Source organism: Lytechinus variegatus, chromosome 7, assembly GCF_018143015.1.
Source record: "Lytechinus variegatus isolate NC3 chromosome 7, Lvar_3.0, whole genome shotgun sequence".
NCBI classification, from domain to species: domain Eukaryota; kingdom Metazoa; phylum Echinodermata; class Echinoidea; order Temnopleuroida; family Toxopneustidae; genus Lytechinus; species Lytechinus variegatus.
In genome coordinates, this window is record NC_054746.1 from 12780787 (window position 1) to 12801598 (window position 20812).

Consider the following 20812-nt stretch of genomic DNA (forward strand, 5'->3'; position numbering starts at 1 on the left):
TATGAAAATTTACCATCAGAACTTCTATGTCCATTTAACATTCTCGCATCCTTGAGTGAAAAAGACACCAACCAGAACTTGGAGTGTTTCAAGAGAAAAATGGTCAAGGGAGCATTTCAAGAGACAAACAATCAGTGATTTTCGCTGACAATTGTTTGAAGGTTGTCGGTAAACTTAATTTGTTCATGAAAGTATAAACATATATATTATAATTATATTTTCACAAATGTTTTGCTTATATTTTCTCATATGAAATGTAAGTGTTTTTATTGTGATGATCTACTTATTTATTTTTTATTTTTTTGGGGGGGGTGGAAGTGAATTGCTGCTGCAAGTCGATAGGAATATTGCTCATATTACATATTATACAGGTACATTCCACGTCATATGCAGATTCAATTTTTGGCAAATTGAGGGGTGACTGTTTATATCAAACCTATAACCGATTTCAAAACTGTATTTTCCAATTTCTGAAACTCTCCCCAGAAATTCTTCAACCTTTGTACATTATCATATCAATTACTTCATTTCAGTTAACATAATTGGGTGTGAAATGAAGTATGAAAATGAGATATGAAAACAACCCTGATATATCACAAAGGTATCACACCCGAACAGAATTTGCAAATAAATATTTTCAGAACCTACTAAACAATCCAATTTACTATACTATTTCCCTTAATTGTGCTGTCAAATACCTTTTAAGCATGTTTCAATCAAAGTCTGGCACGCATTATTTTGCCCAAACTATGAATTCCGGAATTTCCCTTTCAGGATAGTTTATGAGGCCTATATAGGCAATAAAATTTACGAATTGGTTAATTCTGCTTTTGATGTTATCTCTAAACTCTAAAGGCAAGCATACACGTAGAGGAAGCTGCATTATAGCATCATATAACGCAGAATCCCGCCAAGCAAGCGGGGGAGACAGGGTTAACAGCACAATCGGCTTGAGGTTTTTTAAAAGGATTAACAATCTTCTCACCCGAGAAACTGAGCAAATCAATTTGATTGATTTAGCAGACAAGGAAACAGGATTGACGATTCAGCACTGCTGTTACACCTTGCCCATGAGCGGGCGGGGAACGGTGGATCTCGAGCAGTGAAAACGCTTACTCCTTATCTATTCATCCTATCGCTTGGGAAATCCAGCCAGGGATGCTTCAAATATTAAATTTCACAGAGTGTACACAAGGATTAGACAGGGGTATAGAGGGAAGAAGAATTAAGTATTATGCCACTTCAGACCCAGCTAATACATTGGGGATATATAAGAAATAAAGAGGAAAGTAGAAAAAGTAGAGAATCTTGTCCAAATTCACCCCACAACTCTCGGGTCACGGGCTTCGGGCATCGCCATGGATTAGGAGAGGAGCTAGCAATGATTAAAAAGCCAGTGTTTGTTTTGCTGTTGCCATGGAAATGAGTACTGTGAAACAATATTTTTGCTTGCATTGCCTGACCAGGCCTCTCTTTTTTGAACTGCGCTGAACCTGGTGCCTTTTTCCTTCCTCTTTTATGCATTTACCAGGCACATCCAGAACTTAAAGATCGGTTCTAGTTTTGGTACGCAGCCATCAAAAGCTTTATATATATACATGTAAGCTTTATAGATTCGACACGTTGCCATTTATGGCTTGGTAAAGACAATTTTTGTTCAATTTAGTAGATACAACATTGATCCCAAGCTCAAGGAGTGATTTCCGGAGCAACATTTTTATTTCTTTATTTCAAAAAGCAAACAAGTGACTTGCTATGTACAAAACAAAGATAAGAGGTTTGCTTAAAATGTTATCGCGGTACCTGGTGCAATAATAAAATTAGTTGAATTACTATTTGCTTTCATGATTTCAAACAGCAAAAACATCATCATACATAACTGCCTGATTACTTTTTTGCTTTCTATATGCATTCATGAAATAATACATCATTTTGAGAGCTTACTACTATATAACTGGTATGTGGTCAAAGGTTATAGAGGACGTGCGGTTTGCATTTTGGCCAATGTGTTTTAACATGGCATTGCAAATAAATTATCCTTCATCTGTGAATAAGAGGGATGATATGCCAAGTAAAGCATGATTTCTCAAAGATAAGCTCAATTGTTGACTCTGTATTGCAATCTCCAGATCGAAAATATGTAATAGCCTGTTCATTGCGTCTTCATTACAAATGACTTCGAACTTACTTTGATATGGGAACCATTTTCAAAAGGCTTTTTGTAAGTAAAGCCTAGCTTTGGAATAACTAGTCATGTACTTCATTTTTCTGAATGAAATACACCCAATTTGTCCTGTTTTAACACAGTGGGAGTGAATTTCCTATTTTTGCCAATCAAATTTTTCGAAAAGTTTAAAATCTCTTGCAGTCTGGCGCTTGTTATAACAGTTATCAAAATCTACTTCACAAGTAATATTCAACTTGAGGTGACGGGAATTAAAATTGAGAATCTGATTTAGCATCCAAGGGATCCGTTGCAGAAAGAGATACGATCAAACGCATCGTGACTTTCAACCAATAAAATGCGTGCATTGGAGACTTGCGATTTATTTTTTTTCAGATGCATTTAAATACAAATCTTTCTGCAAATGGACCCCTGAACAGCTCACAAATCATGCAGCACTTACAGCCTTTGGAAACATAATTATTTGCGGGATCCAAAAGAGCAGGATAATTCGGAAACCCACGCTGCCATACAAAGTCCCAAATGGATCATAAGTACCTCCCATTAAAAAGGAATGCAGGCCTATATGCCATTACCAAATCCACAGAATATTCATTAGACTTCATGAATGAATAAATGACTAAGTTAATAAATGACTAACACAGCATGAATAAATGACTAACCTGGAATGGGAACTCCATTGTAAGCTGAGAGAACTGTAGAAAGCCTGTTTTGATTGCTGTTAAAAGGGAATAGAAGAGAGAAAACAGAGACGTCAATAAGACATTTGACTTACAATAAACCCAAACTAGCATAGACGCGGTAAGAAAGACATTCTGGAATCAATCCATGCCTAGATATCTACACAAATATTATAAAGAGATTGTACTATGAATATAATTCTCATCCAGATGGCCACAAGAAAGTGAATATAAACAGGGAAATTAGAGAGAAAATACTAATAACTTACCTTTCAGATAGTGGAGAGTACCTTTGCCTCACTTGCAAACAACTATCATAACCATCAGTAAACAAAGCAATAGGATTGTAAATAATTTGACAATTGACAATAAACAATTCATAAAATCCCAACAGATCATTATAAATCCTCAAGATGAAAAAGGACCCTAGATGTTTAACAGCTCTCATATCTTGCCATTCCCCCTACATCCATCTCAATATTCTTCAGAACACCTTTTTTTTTCTTTACCTCTGAGAAATATTTCAAGTAGGGATCAATGCAATATCTATGGTTCACTTACAGAGGGCAGGGATCATGCTACCCGAAAATCCCTGCGCCCTCTGAAATCTGATCAAATAATTCCACTTTTGGGGATTCTGCAAACTGCACCCTGGGAATACATTAATCAAAGTCAGGTGATTCCTTTATGACAGTTGACAGCTTTTCGTGACTGGACGCCTTTTTTTTGGTTTGGTTTGTAAAGGCCCTTTCCATATCATGTAGAACATCCATTGTAACATTCAACTGAATAGTTGGAACCACAATTTCGGGAACTTGTAAAAATAATCATGTCAGCAACTCGTAAAAATATTGTTTTGTTTTTTTAAGGAAACATTCATCCAGAAAAAAAACACAACCTTTTCATTTTACAGGTACAATCTCCATTACAAAATGGGAAAGAAAAATATCTTCTTAAACTTCAAATCTAATAAAATCCCTTTGATTAGTTGAACTAGAAGTTTGTTTGAAATGTATGTTTTCTCTGATTCACAACTATCAGTTATGATGGCCAATAATATAAAGGACACATTTATACTCGACTTTTTATTTCTAAGAACAGATTCACATTGCATATGGAAGCATGAATGCAAGAGACGCTTCACATGTGCCATGAGGAAATATGCAAAAATGGACTCTCTATAAACTCCTTAATTAGTTTATAAAATAAGAGATATTCTTATAAACAGTACTTCTGATCTCACTATGCTCTGTACATTTCACTTATTCTGTTTTTCTATACATATGCATATATGCACCCACGGTCACGCCATACACTGATGCACTTACGAGTCCTTGAGTTGATCAGGTAATTAGTGTTCAGACCATTGACCAACCACAAGAACAGACTGGTCAATATTTACACATTATCGCCTTGACCATTCATTGTCAGAAAATTTCTCTCCGGTTAGCAGATATCCAAATCCGCATAAGAGGATAATGATTGAAAAGTCATCCCTCGTTTAACCCAATTATCATAGTCTGATTCTTTTCTTTATATGTTTTTGTTTAATCATACTATTTTTCAATTCATTTTTTTGGAATTTGACTTCACAGTATCGGTTCTGAGTTCTTACATGGGTATTTTAGTAAATGGTAAAATGGGAAGGATAGTCAACCCCTCTTGTCTTTCACATAAAAAAACTTTTAAGAAAACTCATTGACATAAAAATAAGAAATTAAAAAAAATCTGCAGACTTCTCCCTATTTCTGGTCACTAAGTTTATTTATCAAATCACAGAAAGACAAAACAAATATATATATATATATTCATACTGGAGAAATATCTGGCATTTTCTGACCTGGGAAGAATTTCCATCAGAAAGTACCAGGAGCTTTTTTTTCTGTACTCAAGATGGTATAAAATCACTGGCAACTTTGAAAGTTAGTAGATGGGTGGGGCATTGGACAAAAGTTTACCTTTTCTTGCATTTTGCATTCTTATTTGAACGTTCACACACATTTATTCAACCATGATAACAAATGTTTGACATGCAGGTCGCTTCCTCTTAATGTTCTGATGTCCATACTCCATTGACTTTGACACCTTAAGCAAATTCAAATTCACACCAAAATGCATACTTGCAAATATGGTGTGCGGAAATGTGGCTATGTTTGCACAATGACAGCCTGCGAAGAATGCTGGCATACTTTGGGAGGAAGATATAGAGAGATTTGATGTGATTTGATTAAACTTTACTAAAACCCATTTTCATTTGTACCCATTGAAAAATTTGTATTCTCTATATTTATTCATCTTGCATCATTAAAATCATTTTATGTCCCATAAAAGGAGTTAAAATCAAGATTCCCAAATCCAGACAAAAGGCCCCCATCTAAACTGGATTCATAAATTATTCCTTTATAACCAAATGGGAATAAAATGAAACATACGGAGATATCTCCACGTAATATACTCGTCAAAATTTATTATGATTCAAGGAATCGTTAGAGCCAAATTTAACCAAGGAAGTTAAAGACTTTTTGAAGTACTAAAAATTTATGATATCTAACTCCATTGGATTATATTCTTTGTGTACATACAGTTAAATATCCCAAGAAAGGGTTTTCACCCACGCTTTAATAAATTAGAAGATAGGATTATAAAATTTTGAAATGTGATAAAGCTACATCTATTCAAATAATGAAGAACATAATTGACCTTGCATGCTGGGAATCAATATTTGCACCATTCAGACAACATTTATCAAATGTAGGTTGACTTTTTTTTACAACATATGTAGGGTGACTTTTTTTTACAACATATACATTTATCAAATGTAGGTTGATTTTTTTTACAACATATAGGCCTTCTTATCGTGTATCAGAGGCGGGAGATGAAAAGATGTCTAGGAGGAGTGATAAACTTTGCATTTCTCTTTGGCGACTCCTTGAAAATTTGAATAAGGCAAGTGTTCTGATGGGGAATTCAAAGACTTGCACTGAAGTGCAGCGCAAACACTCTCGCACACACAACAAATTTGTCCAAACAAGATCTCTCAGTCAGTTTGTCTTTCATTTTCATCAAACTTTGCTCATTTTTTTCTTCTTTTCATTGGTTCTTTTAACTGTTTAACATTTTGGAGGAGGGGTGCAGATTGTGTCAATGGAAGAGATCATTTGGTAAGTTCCAGACTTTCGTTATTTCAGGTCAAGGAACAATATTTTACATTATTTTCATTAAGGAATTGATGGGCTAAAGAAAAAATGGAAGCAAACTAGAAGCATAAAAACATTAGAACACTCAGTTACCGGCAGAATAAAATCCCGGTATATTTTTTGGTTGGGGGTGCTATTTTCCCTAAGCCCTTGCTTAGTTCTGTCCGGGGGGGGGGGGTAAGAACAACTCTAGATACCTTGAGATGTTGGAAAGTGTTCCTCCTGAGAAACCATAGGGCGAGTACGGCAGGACATGATGATACAGATGGTAAGGTATTAGGGAGGGGGTTAAGGGGTAGGGGAGGAGAAGGGGGTTGGAGAGGTGGTTAAGGGTTCAGAGGGGGTATGAACATGAAGGTAAGAAAAACTCTAGATACCTTGAGATGTTGGAGAGGGGTCCTCCTGAGAAACCATAGGGCGAGTACGGCAGGACATGATGGTAAGGATGGTACGGTGTCTTTCTCAGAGCCTGAAGAAGGTTGGGCCTATAGTCGGGATCCACACACCATAATGAACCTTTACCTAATGACTAGATAGAGAAAGAGGGAAATAATGGGAAAAACTATTGAGTTAAGGTCATGATACAGACATTAGAATGAAGGTATACATCTTTATATTGTAGATTAATCATAAGCCCTTCGCATCATCCATTTGTGATTCAAAATACCAATAAAAATAACAGCTATTTGAGGATAAAGTATTCCACTTCAATTTTTCCTTCATATTTGTTATACTTTTTATTGGATTGCGTTCTTTTAGACAGAATTCTGGAGAGGGGACATAAAATAAATATTAGTAAATCTTGATTAGAGGTCATGGGGTGGGGGGGAGGGGGGGTCTGTGGGTACCGATGACTCCTTTCCCTGCACGTCTTATCTCTCTGTCTTCATGATACTCTGAAACCGAGCAGTGTGAGAGGTGGTGACTGCAAGCATTCATTGCTCATAATGGAATAGGCCCACTCAATCATCTCCTTCCACAATTCATCACTCGTGGCAGATTATAATCTCAAATTATTCAAGTGAAACAACATAATTCAAACCAACAAATCAATGAATAACCAACGGGGCTCATGACGAAAGACAAAGAGAGAACTCAACATCAACAACAAAATGTTTCCGAATGCCTGGCCCGTGATTCACGGTGTGATGGAATTCCTGCCAAGAAGATGTATTTTTGGCTCAGTACATACCCTACTCAAGATGTGTCACTTTATGGAGGAAATATGATATGTGACCGCATGCAATGGTGATATTTATGGTATGTTTGGTGCATATCTTGGATGCATTACCCACAATGCACTGGCACAATAAATCTTGTCTTGTACCATGTGCTCTTGCAAATTAGGTATTTTTATTTTTCTTATGATACTATAAGAGTTAATATGATTGAAATTACCATCAGATGACCAGAAATATTTAGGCATAATGGATTGTTATTAAATCCTAATATTATTCATAGGTTTTATACTTTACTCAAGCTCAGTCTACAATCCATTATTAAATTCTCACATTGCATTAGCCTACATCCTAGCCTCCCATTCCGTTAGTATCCCCTCTCTTCCCACTCATTCCATCTCTTGCAAATACCCGTATTGATCTTCGCACCAAGTTCTCGCTTTGAACCGACGTGCGTTTGTGTACCCCTTGACGGCTTCACACGTCTGATGTAGAACGATGGAGAGTCCCATGAATAGCATTCTCATTTTGGGAGATTCTCTCACATCGGAGCAGCATTGTACCTCATAATAAAATCACACCTTCCCCCTTTTTTTACAATTTTTTTTGCTCTTTTTTCCCACCTAATGTTGCTCAATATGATAACTGCATTGTAATGCATCTGTAACATATGATTCAGTCCTGTTTGTATTGTAACCAAATACCTTAACCCAATCATTGGCAAGTTGACAAGGTTGTATTAATGTTCACTGCAGATTTTTCCTTCAATTTTTTTTATAAAAAAATATATTCTGATGTATGGATATTCAGGAATATCATATTCATTTGCAGAATTACCATCTAAAGTACTGTGGTAGAAGTTCCGTTATCTCTGATTCTTTATCTTCATGCTAACAAAAAAGATTTTCAAATTTCATAAAGACATATTCTGCAATTGGTCATTATCTTTCTCTTTTTGCAATAGGAATGATGGGTGAATGAAAGGATCAAAACCGAAGATACAGAGGAACAGAGAAAAGGAGGAAGGGAGAGGGTGAAACAAAGAGGAAAGAGAGGAAGGAAAATAGATGGTGTGATAGAAAAAGAGGGGAGGGGGAGGAGGAGGAAAGAGGAAGATGGGGTAAAAGCAAAGGGGTGAGAGAAAGAAGGGATAGGATAATCAAAGAAAAGTGGGATGCACTTTTGACCACAAAGGCAATCAATCAGTCATAGCTGCAAGAAACACAATATGAAATATCAGATTCTCTATTGCCATTATAAAAAAAATAATTCATCGTTGTCCATCAACTGTGCAGGCTGCCTGGGTTTAACTACCGGCAAGCCTATCAGAAATAATGAAGAGAAACAGACTTTATACCAAAATGAATTCGAAGTGCAAGAAAGAAAGAGAGAAAACACAATGAAAGAAGGAAATCTGAGAAGTAATCTTGCTACAGCTCCAGGGCATCATCTCTGTAATTTGCTTGGTTTCCATGACAACAGAACCAAACAACAGCTTGGTGCTGGATTTTGAACATATACCCTAGACCCTCATTTTTGTAAAGTCTCGATTCCTTTGTTTAAGGATGTTCGCTGGTCTTGCTCAATAAGACTTGCATTGCTACTAAAATTCAAACGAAACCACTTTACTTGGTTGATTACAATAAAATATAGCAACAAAATGAGAATGAGAAAGCATACTGTCTCAAAGATTGCTACAAAACCCTAGATTTTTAATTAAGTTACCATTAAAAGCTCTTTTGGGAATAAACTATACGCTCGCAGCTGGCCATTGATTCTACTGCCTTTAACGCTTTGTTCTGACTATGCATTTGGTTCTAAGGGAGGGTTGGAATTAGTATTAAAATTCATATTCCAATGAAGAAGAAGAAAAAAACACACCAAAGAACTAACACTGGTGAACACTTTAATCTATATTTTCTGGTTCACAGGATTTGTTATATTTAGTGGAAAAATGGCACTTGCACATGTCATCATCTCTGGAGAAAGAACACCTTTAAATACCACATTTTCATTCATCACACAGAAACACACTTAAGCATTCATATTTCAAATGAAATAGAATAAACCTACCAGTAATACAATGCAGAAACATATTTTGTATGTACTTTCTCAATTTTATTAACTTCGGCAAAGAAAAAAAACACCAAGAAACACACACAAAAAAAAAATAGAAAATGAGAAAAAGGGAGATACAAACTGTATTCTACACCAGGAAATTTTCAGTACGTTTCCTCATATTACAAATTCCACATGAGAGGGGAAGGCAGAAACAAAACCGAGCACAGCAAAAACAAGGAAGTTTGCTGGCCTTGTTTTGAAAGCTTCTTCCTGATGAAGCCAAAGAAAGGGCCAAGTTGAAGTAAGGGAAATTAACACAAAAATACAGAGAAAGTGTGAAAAGAAGTAATTCATGTCCCAGGTAACTAACCACTGACCTCATCTGTCACAAGCTGAGTAAGCCAACGGTTGCTAGGGAGCTTTCATTGCTAGGCAACGGCAGTCTTCTCTGGACAGGACAGGAAGAGGAATAGCCTTGCGTTCTAGCAGTTTTCTTGTACAAATCTCTGCCTTTTTGCTTTAATTGAAGCACTTCCATGAGCTTCACACCATGCTGAACAAAAATATTACAGGTTATTTTGATGAAGAGGCTTGATGATATACTACATACCTTTAGGTACTGTCAGACCTATACGAATAACAAAAATATCTTATATCATCTGAAAGGGAACAATCTACCCCAACTCGAATAAATGGCCTACATGCCCACAATAGATGGTGTTTTGTGAAACCTCTACGTTGCTGATTCTCTACTACAAAAAAAAACTTTCAAAAACTGACTTGTAAGGTTCTTATCATCAGATCTTAATTCTAGATTCATTAAAATATTCCTGACTGCAATCTTCTTCTTTTTTAATTCTAAGCATGGATCAATTCTATGAGAATTATGTGCAAGGCTGTATCCTTAGACTAGCACACAGGTGGAGGATAGAGAAGATGGAAGCATCACCATGGTAACCATGCCTGAGAGGGAACAGAGGGATGCTGCTCAAGATACCTGAAGGGATGAGCCATGCTCTCTAGATTTCCGGAAAGGCATCTTTTTCGCTTTCCTCTCTGCTCTTTTCTTTGCATACCACTCCTGTCATGTACTCCACGTTTCTCCAGACTTTCTTCTGTCATCTTAGCCTTCTTTCTCTCCACTCCGTTCTTTCTTTCTTTACTTGCGCTCCTTTTCCCAAAGCACATTTGCTCTCGTCTTTCACTCTCACTGGCTCATCCGGGGAGTGTGTCATGGAGGGTTTTGATCTGTGATTTTCACCGACTACTTTGCTCTCAGCCAATCAGATGCAAGGATTTGCAGTAGCTTATAACGATAGTCAGTGAGAATGAATGACAACACTTTTCATGAAATGCTAACCGGAGTCAGGGTAACCTTATGTTTCAATAAACATCATATATAACTGAAAGAAGATAGTTTTCAAATGTGTATGATAACACTTCACCCTATGCTCTTTTCTTCCATATTCATTGGCCTTTATATACATTAGCATTTTAAAATTACAAGAATCTTTGCAGAGAATTTCTCCAAGATCATGGGAATTTCTCATTGTGAAAGAAAATAACGAGACCTTTAGAGGCGTGGCAAGAGGAATAAGCATTTAGGTATGTCTTGTTAATAGCTCATTAATACAGAAACTCTATCTGGTTCTTGAGGGTACAAATCAGGCTTGAATCTAGGTTCTCCCAGTCTAGGGTATTTTTTAGGCCAGGTGGGTGTCAAAGCACCTCTATGCATTATCCAATCACCTCCTCTTCCAATTAACCCTTGAGTTTCCAAGACAATGAATGCTTAATGGTAGAGGAAATAAGACACTTCCTTGTAGAGTAAAGGATCTATGCAATTCTAAATTCCTGTACTGGACAAATGACTAATAGAGATATGCCTATACAGCCAAATACAGCCTCTGTGCTAGGCCTACTACATGCATTATTGCCTATCGAAAGTGAAGTCCAAAGATGACAATGAAAGCAAGGTCATATGATAGCCAGTTAATGACTGAAGTTTCTTTGAACAAAATACATATATCAGAGAGAGAGTGTTAGTTTTTTTCATTAAATCCAACATAATGCAGACCTCCCAACCCACATAACTGTAAAATGGTGATGATTTTGCATTTAAAATATTAAAACGGAATCATATTTCTTGTAGGAGTGCAAAGTTATCTAGAAAATTAGGAAAATCTTATCGGAACAAGATTTCAGAATGGTAAACAGTTCAAATTCAGACTGGTGGGAGGTCTGACAATGGCATGAATAAAGAAATCAGATTATTTGAGCAATCCACCAAATAAATGCCCACATAGAATTGATTGATTGAATTCATTTTTTTCTTCATTTCAAACAAATTGACAAAGTAGGAACAATACAGAATACGAATAACAGAAAAGTGTCCAACTGAACTTCAAATTTCTCTATTCCATGATTGCATAGGGATGCTCTTGTGTGAAAGATATGTACTATAACAAAAATTCCTTAATTATAACTTATATATCTACAAAAAATAAAGCTAATTGTTAAACTATTGAACAAATCTGGAGGTGCACAGCAGTTGTACTTTTATCACACTGCATAATGGCATCGATAAAACAATTTTCCTTTTTAGTACATGAAGTTCTTCTAACCTCATGTACTTAATTCGTAACAATAAATTGAATAGGGAGGGGGTGAATTATCATAGCAGCTGAAATTATGTTCCGACAATGCTTCAGTGAAAAAAAAGCATACCAATTTCATACAAATTCTCATCTCACAATGACTAAAGAAAAAATGAACACTTTTCAGTACCTTGCCAGTTAATGACCCCAAATTGCACGGCCTTTGTTTGCTATCATCATTTTACTTTGTTGGGCCTTGATAGGCAGGTGAAGGGGGAAAGCGGGTCAGTTGCTATGGCGATAACATAAACAACGGTAAACATTGACACCAGTTCTTTGTTCTTTATCGCAGATGTACATTGTTAAATTAGTTCTACCATGGGCGTATTTTGATACCACATCCCCTGTTTGACCTTTATTTTAAGAATAAAAAGTAACTCATGAAGGAAAGAGTTTTTAGCGAACCACGAAAAGCCTGGATAAAAAAATAATAATTTTGCTATTTTTTTAAATTTACATCCAAAATATGTGTAGTTATATCAAGTTCTTTGAATGGTATTTTAGAGACAAATTAGGCATAACTTTATGTGTATTTATCAGGGATCGTCAAGAAACCAGGAGCTCTAAGGCTGAAACCACTGAAAGGCACAGGCCAATTTGGCCGTGTCCAGGCTGACCAATACTTTGTCGCTCGAAGTGTACTTGAGTAAAATTACACTTATTCATGAATTTTCAATTACCGATACCGAATGGATTGGGTAATACTGTAGGCTATGTAGACCAACAACATTTTTCTGTCCTTCCTTTAGCAAACAATAGTTTGTATATATCTAGCATTGTTTGCTGTTTTTTACTTTGTGTATACAGACAAACATGATTGGCCTTCACAAATGAAGAAATTAACTATTATAGAGCTTACATAGACCTACATGTGAGGTGAAGGTAATAACATTCTTTTTACCTAGTAACTATTTGCTCATATATCATACTATAATCTGTAAATTTCATTTCAGAAAATGATTTGAGGTGGAAGGAGGGGGGGGGGGAAATAGGCATTTCTTAAATGCAACCTTAACATAAATTTTAGTGAGTATATCCAGGGAACACTTCCCTGGTATATCCCTACCCACTCCAAAAAAAATTATGAAATGCATAAATTCCATTTGTAAAGCACAGGCCTACATAATACACATTGGATAAATGGAGGAAGCATTTTCACCTCCATGTCACAGACCATATATCATCCACCAGTTATAAAAATATCACTTTAATGAACAAATCAATGTTTTTTTTTTTCATTTACAAGGTATAAAAGATGACCTTTCATACATGCAGATGGCTTTATTCCAGGGCAAAAACATTATCAAAGTTATTAATGCAAAAAAAAATGGGACATGGCTGTTTGATCTTAAACTTTCCTTTTGAAAAAATATGGAGTTTCACTGTGTGTACGTGTACCATACAGCATGAATTGACGTATATAACAATATCTTTCTTTACATAACATTAGTGTTTGATTTGTAAGATAACTGTGTTAATCACCTTGATGATCATAAAACTATAAAATATTATTACACTTTTCCGGTTCTTTATCCTTTTCTTTGCCCTGCAAGAAAACACCCCTTGGATTAAGGTAAAATAAACTTTAAAATTGCTATCACATCAATAAACGCATACCTTGATCAAACAAAGCCTACATTAGGTAAATACAACATGAAAGAGTTCCCAGGTCTGTATATGAACATACACTTTACATTTACCTACTGGATTTAGATCACAATAAATCCTTCCTATGTAATTTGGCACAAAGTGACACTGAAATGATTTAATTACAATGTATATTCCAGCCATGACACAAATTAAACAAACAAGGAAAAACCTCACCGATTTTTCATAGGGTAATATTTCACACTCCTGTTTCTTTTGTCAAATGATAAATGGATTTTAAGTAGAGCATATCAAATATTCATGAAAAAGGGAGAATAATTCCTCAAACCAGTCATATTTCTTTATCATTATTTCATTCTGGGAAGTCATTCGAAAGAGGAAACTTGAACGAGGAACTCTTTTACAAAACATTAAAACATATCAACTAATATTCACCTTTACATGTATTCAATTCTTGCAACACTCCTGTGAAAAGCTCCCTCAACCTGACTAACCAATGAAATAATGAAAATAGTGATGCTACTACAGTACTTGTAAAGCTTTTATTTGATTAGAGATCTGACTAAACAAAAGAACATTTATTTGTTCTCGAAACCAAATAATAGTTAACAAACTTAATCTCCAAACCAAAAGCAAGATCATTAGAAAAAAAATAAAGAGAAGTGTAAAGTAAAAAAAGAAATGAAGAATGGAAAATTATGATCTTCACAGGATAAGTACAATTTGCAAAGAGAATGAAAATTTGATTTACCCCTTAGAAAATGATATCAAATGAAAAGAAAAATTAATCAAACTTTGCAAACTTCCTAATTGATCACTTGAAGCAGAAGTTTTGAACTGTACCACGAGTGAAGTACAAGCTAAACTGTGTGTGGGTTGTGATTTTAAAGCACTAAACTGATAACAGCTTCTGGAAAAAAACTAGAATGTGGGGGAAAATCCTGAATATTTTCATGCAAAAGGCATATTTAGACAAAAAAAATCAGTGCTAAATGAACCAAATCCTCCATTGAACTTGGTATTTGATAATCGTTATCCTGATAAACATCACTCAGTCTCTATTTCACCTTCTCTTTCTTTCTCTCTCTCTCTCACCTTCACCTACAGCTAATATTTGTCAGTTTGTGTCATTCCTCAACACAAATCAGCACACATCGAGATATAACTTCCTAATGACTGCCAAACAAAAAAGGGAACCAACAAAACTTCTACCATTGGTTGGAAGATGAAGCCACGCCCCCCAAAGTAATTGTTGATATAGTACAATGCAGCACGCACAGGCATTCTATGCAAAAAATAAAAATAAATGCTATGTCATCAGCTTACTTTTGCCTCACATCTGATAGGTCGCAAATCTTCAGAATTGTTTTTTCATCACCAATCCAGATAAACATGGAAGTTTAAGTAAACAAGCGTACAATCCCATAAATTCATCTATATATATTCAGAGTTTTTAAGACCCATTATATTCATTTATCTAGTGATATATGAATCCATAAACAAAATTGATAGTGATGGTGATAAAACATGCCTCTTTGCATTTATGTTAAAAAATAAATTAAATAAGATTACAAATGATTTCATTGGCATTATCAAGTGCCTCTATGTATCACACAAATGAAGGTCGGTTAACATTTAAAAATCATTGTATGAATTTCATATTTCTGATTTTTCACTCCAATTAATGTTGAACATAATTTGATGTAAAATTTTCATTAATATTGTTAATGTTAAAAAAAAAAAATGTCCAAAAAACAAACTAATTTGGATTTTTACTTCTAAAATACAGAAAGAAAATGTGCCTACATGTATTCTATTGCCCATGTTAAGCATTATCTTGCCAATCTTTTCTTTATATGGCTTATGCTTGTTTTATTTGACATTTTATTTCATTAAAATTAATTTCATATCAGGGTATATTGCATCTTTAAATGCAATTCTAACTGACAAATGAAGAAGAAATGAGGATAAATGTGAAAAAAGGAAGTACTTCTGGAGGCATTACTTTCAGAAAATCAAATCCCCTACATGCATTGAGAGCAAAATAGAAAGATAAACTTGAAGAAAAATTGTTAAAGGAAAAAATAACCTCTTGGACAGAAAGTCTAAATTCTCAAGAAAATGTTCACAAAAAATGCAATAATCAAGATTCTACCTTCTCAGGAATTCAATATCAATGAGAAAAAAGAAAATCCATCACAAAAACTTTGAGAAATGACAGCAAAGAAAAAAAAATGATCGAAGCACAAAGTAATCTTTGATAGAAAATCTTTCAAAACAACCCTCAAATTGTAGTATATCTATCATATATATTCTCTCAAAAGATGAAAAAGTGAATGATAAAAGATCAAAATCAATGAAAAAAGGAAAGAAAGGAAAAAGAAAGAAAGCCAATCACATAAACTTTGAGGGAGAAATGAGGCAAGTCAAGTTGAAGGCAGCTCCCATTATCTCTTGGCGGGCCGTTCCTGGCTGAATTCGTTTGGCCTGGAAGTAACCCAACGGTGGAAGTCACACTCACATTAGTCCCCATAGCAACCATGCATCGGTTGCCATGGTAATCAAATCAAAGTTGCCTGCACTCTCAGCCAGCAGGAAGTGAGTAAAAAATGGCAGCCATGATGTAGAGCAATGGGATGTTTTCGTTGTTTTTAGCGAAGCAATCAAGCCAGAGGACGTCATCAAATTAAGGAAAACTTAGTGCCTATTTTTTCTCCCTTTTATTGCTTTTTAAAAGCACTATTCTTTTCACTTTTACATTTACCATTATATTTTTCATTTGATCTTTTGACTTTTCAAGCCGTACTTTGTTGAAAATGACTTTGGATTTCATGACATAAATTCAGCACCAAATTTATTATTTTTCATGCCGTCATTCTATTTCTCAAACGAAATAGAATTGAATAACTGCAGAGGTGAACAAGGGAAATTTCTACTATACTTAAAAAATAATTTGAGTACTCTATTCACAATCACCATGGACATTTCCTGCACAGGAAATGGACATTTCCAGCCCAGGAATGAAAAGAGAACATTTTTGCACAAAAATATTTTACTAAAACTTACTTGTCCCTTGATTTTGTCGACTTTTCGGAAGCACTTGTTGAGAGAGAGATTGTGTCGCACCGAGTTCTTCCAGCCCGTAGGCGCCGTGCGGAAGTATGGAAAGTGGTCCTGAATGTACCTGTAGATTTCCTTGACGGGAAGACGCTTTAGAGGGCAGTCCTCTATCGACATAAATATGAGGCAGCTGAAGGAAAAAGGAGGTTTGCTGTTAATATGTCGATGTGGGTCCATAGGATCGTCCTGGTATCCATAACCATTATACGTATTGCTACCAACGTCGTTTTCCTTTGAGTACGACTCATCGTCATCATCGTCATCGTCCAAATTGATGTCTTTAAGAACATTCGTGGTGTGCAACCACCCGAGGGGCTTTAGTTCATCGTCGTCCAAAGGGCCCTTGTCCATTCGAATGGCTCCAAAGCAACTGCTGCTCAGGTCGGGCAAATCTGTATCCTCCATCTCGATTTTGACTTGTTTCAGTGCAGTCGATAATGCAGAACTGGGGAAACTTTGGCTGAGACCCAGCGTGAGGGGTTTCTTCAAGAGAGTGTCTTCTGGCTTGCGATTAGGAGGCATGGTGGCTGGTCACCACCTGGGTAAAGAAAGAAAAAAAGAAAAATAATCATAAAGCTTTCAACTTTAATTCTTTACACTGCACGATAAAACTAACAAAGAAAATCTTTTCACAAAAGCACTTTTCAATATTTCCCCTTATCTTTCCAATCTTCCTTCCTTTCTTGTTATTCCTTCGATCAAAAGACTTTCCTGATACAAAAAACGGATATTAAATCTCACCATGCGAAGAAAAGTTATCCATTCCATTTTTAAAAATCCTTTCAATAGCTATACCAGGTGAAACCCAAAGTTCTGAGGACTGAGATTTTGGGTTGTGTGCTGGCAGTACCCAAGACTCAGAGTTGGGTGCAATGCTGCACCCCTGTGCTGCCAAAGCAGGCTAAGCCCTGCCCCCATCATTTGCATGACAAGGGCTTCTCCACCACCTCATTAAACTAACGGTAAGGTAGGAACAGCCCAATCTATATAACATGGCAATGATTGAATTGTATGCCACCGTGGCATTGGCCTTTACAGACCATGACATCACAATAATGGAAAGAAAGAGAGAAAGAGAGAGAGCAGTGGTTTTTAAGGTTTGGCAGGTTGGCTGTTTGAACAAGGTCAGACTTTTCATTAATTTGGAAATCAAAAAGATTTTGGAACACAATAAATCGGGAAGCTTAAATGGGCTTGCACTGTCATGATCTTTATTGCATGATTGAGTTATCTTTCATTTGATTTTACTTTCTTTTTAGACTTACAGATAGAACTGCCTATGGGGGTGTATTTTTTTCCAATTTTATATAGATCCCATTTTTTCTTAATTTCTTCTGTTTTGTATCTACTAGATGAATTTGCCAATTTTGATAATTTTGACAAATGAATTATCCCCAAATTATAATTACTATCGAACTTTTGTTTCATCTACGTTTTTATTGAAATAACCTTCAAGAATCACAATAGTCTATGGAACTTAAAAGAAAACTTTTTAAAAATTCACAATTAAAAAATCAAGAATTTGATCACATCCAAAGACAATTACTTTGGAAACAAAATGTCTCATCACTTAATTTGATAATGCAACATAACATTCACACAGACGCCAACATCGAGCAATTACACACTAACATACCACAAATAAACACGATGACAACCTATGTGAATGACGACATTCAATCTTGCTTTCGGTACGAGCACAGCATGGTCACATCAACTGTATAGGGTTTCTCTTTCAGAGCTGATCATACAATATTGTTTACTGTAAAATATTTCTACATGGAATGTGGGGTATGTGGACTTGGACTGTACACAAAACGTGACATATATCATACTCATCTTACACACCATCACGAACAGGAGAGCAAGGGGATCACAAACCAACTTAGCCTCTGTACAATAAAACTTGAGAAGCTTCTGTTGGGAGAGAAAAGTGTGAGATCCTCTCTGATTTCGCCACAAAGGCCAGAGACATTCTCATCAGGCAATAAACCACTGCTTATGACAAGAAATAAGCATCGATTCAGACAGTTATCATTTTATTTCTCTTCTACTTTACGCTGGCAACGAAATGAAATGTGACACGATAAGTAGGGCTTGAAGCGAAGAGACAAGTCAAAGCCGGTTCCTGTCGTTTCAAGACGTGGCGAATTAAGCGATGCTCTTGTCTGATGGATTAGAGATTATTTCCCCCTTTTTTTCCCCACAGACAAAGTGATCATCTTCAAGGCTAGATTTATTTTCAAAATAATATTGGATAATAACAAATTGGAAGTCTAATGCTTTAATGTTTTTTTTGTTGGGAAACAAGAAAAGATGCCTCAATGTATATTCTGTTAGAAATTACGTCTTTTCCATTAGTCCCTTCACCACCACCACCACCACCACCTCCTACGCACATCTCCCTACGGTTCCATGACATGTGCTCTGGTGACGATTGCTCCAAAGGAAAAAATATAAAATCTATCCTCCAACACTAAATAAACCCTAATCATTAACTTAAAATTAGTCACAACAGAAACTCTACTACAACACTTACTGTAACCCTACGTCCTCTGAGATATTAAGACCGGAGCAAATGTCGCAAGAGCAAATGTTGCATCACCCTCCCTTCATTACATAGATCTCACCCCATCCCCCATATTGTACCATACCTGTCTACCTCTCTTCTTGACTTTTTCTCCAATATAATTTAGGCCTACACATTAATAGAACAAAAATTAACATATTCTCTCTATACTATTCTTTCTTTATAATGATTTCCTTTATTCTTTACATCATGTTTTCAACTCCAATGCATACATGTAGGCCTCCAACTACAAGGTCCAGTATGTACGTCCTGTCCTGTTATCATTTTCTCCTATAGCATAATATACACATTATTATCTGACCTCTGGATTGCAAATTCTTCAAAGGTGAACCGTGTGACTGGCTGGACATATTTCATTCATACATGCATTGGGAGATTTAGGTTCGGGTTAAATGACAGGATCACGACTCCTGTGCACAGGTCTAGAGCTAATGGTGTAAGGGGCTGACAGGCAGAAGAAAGGAGCCCAATGAAGGACTATGGACATCTTAACTTTCAATTCTTCACTTTTCAGTATTCTTTAAAGGGGAATGAAAATTTTGTAACAAATGGGCTTGTGTAGAAACAGAAAAATCAAAGAATAAGAATAAAGAAAGTTTGAGAAAAATCGGACAAATAATGAGAAAGTTATGAGCATTTGAATATTACAATCACTAATGCTATGGAGATCCTCCCATTGGCAATGCGACAAGGATGTGTGATGTCACTGATTAACAACTTTCCCTTTGGTGGACTATAAAATACCCTCAAAATGTCTCTTTTTGCTTTTTCTTATGATGATACAAACTCTTTATCCATGATGTATTCTTAAAAAATATGTATTACATGCCCTCATGTAGAAAGAACACATGATCTATGGATAGATGTGATAAAAGAGGCAATTCAAGTGAAATATATACTAAAGTAATGGGGAGAGTTGTTCATGAGTGACATCACACATCTTTGTCGCATTGCCAATTTGCTATCTCCATAGCATTAGTGATTGCAATATTCAAATGCTCATAACTTTCTCATTATTTTTCCGATTTTTCTCAAACTTTTGTTGATCTGTTTCTTTGATTTTTCTGTTTTCACACAAGCTATCTTGTTCCAATGGTTTCATTCTCCTAGTTCATGAAAAACAATTCTGCAAGACAACGTGAATAAAGAATTTTATGAGAATTGCCGTGACAGATTGAATGATGTCACACCATTATCTATCAATATTTTCATTTTAGAGTTATTACACAATACCTCGGCACATTCTTCGTATCAGAAATCCTGTATTTGAAGATGTCAGAATGAAGGAATCAAGTTTACTACACTACTAAAATATCGGACGCATCCATGAATGAATCAACAATGGTACGCCAGGCTTCGCTATCTGACATGAGAGTTGGTAAATCATGTAACAAATTATATGTATCCATACAATTTGATTCATAGGAATTGAATTTATTTTTCCAAACCTCATTGATAATTTTGTTTACACATAGGTTCAACATACATGTACACATGGGCCTTCAACTAAAATTTGAAAAGCAAAGTTGGGCACAT

At 35.7% G+C, this 20812-nt stretch overlaps 1 protein-coding gene across 3 annotated transcripts in view; it reads right to left on the reverse strand.

Moving 5' to 3' along the window:
- Window positions 1-20812, reverse strand: part of LOC100500774 (forkhead transcription factor N2/3) — a 64634-nt gene that overhangs the window by 28167 nt on the left and 15655 nt on the right. For 2 of the 3 annotated variants that reach the window (XM_041612366.1, XM_041612364.1), the window contains exons 2-4: window positions 16633-17224; window positions 6440-6591; window positions 2848-2903 (exon numbers count right to left, since the gene is read on the reverse strand). In XM_041612366.1, coding sequence (XP_041468300.1) covers window positions 2848-2903; window positions 6440-6591; window positions 16633-17208 — 784 coding nt within the window. In that variant the 5' untranslated portion in view covers window positions 17209-17224. Of the gene's footprint in view, window positions 1-2847; window positions 2904-6439; window positions 6592-16632; window positions 17225-17427; window positions 17538-20812 lie in introns of those variants that run through there. The other variant, XM_041612365.1, reaches the window with a different exon arrangement.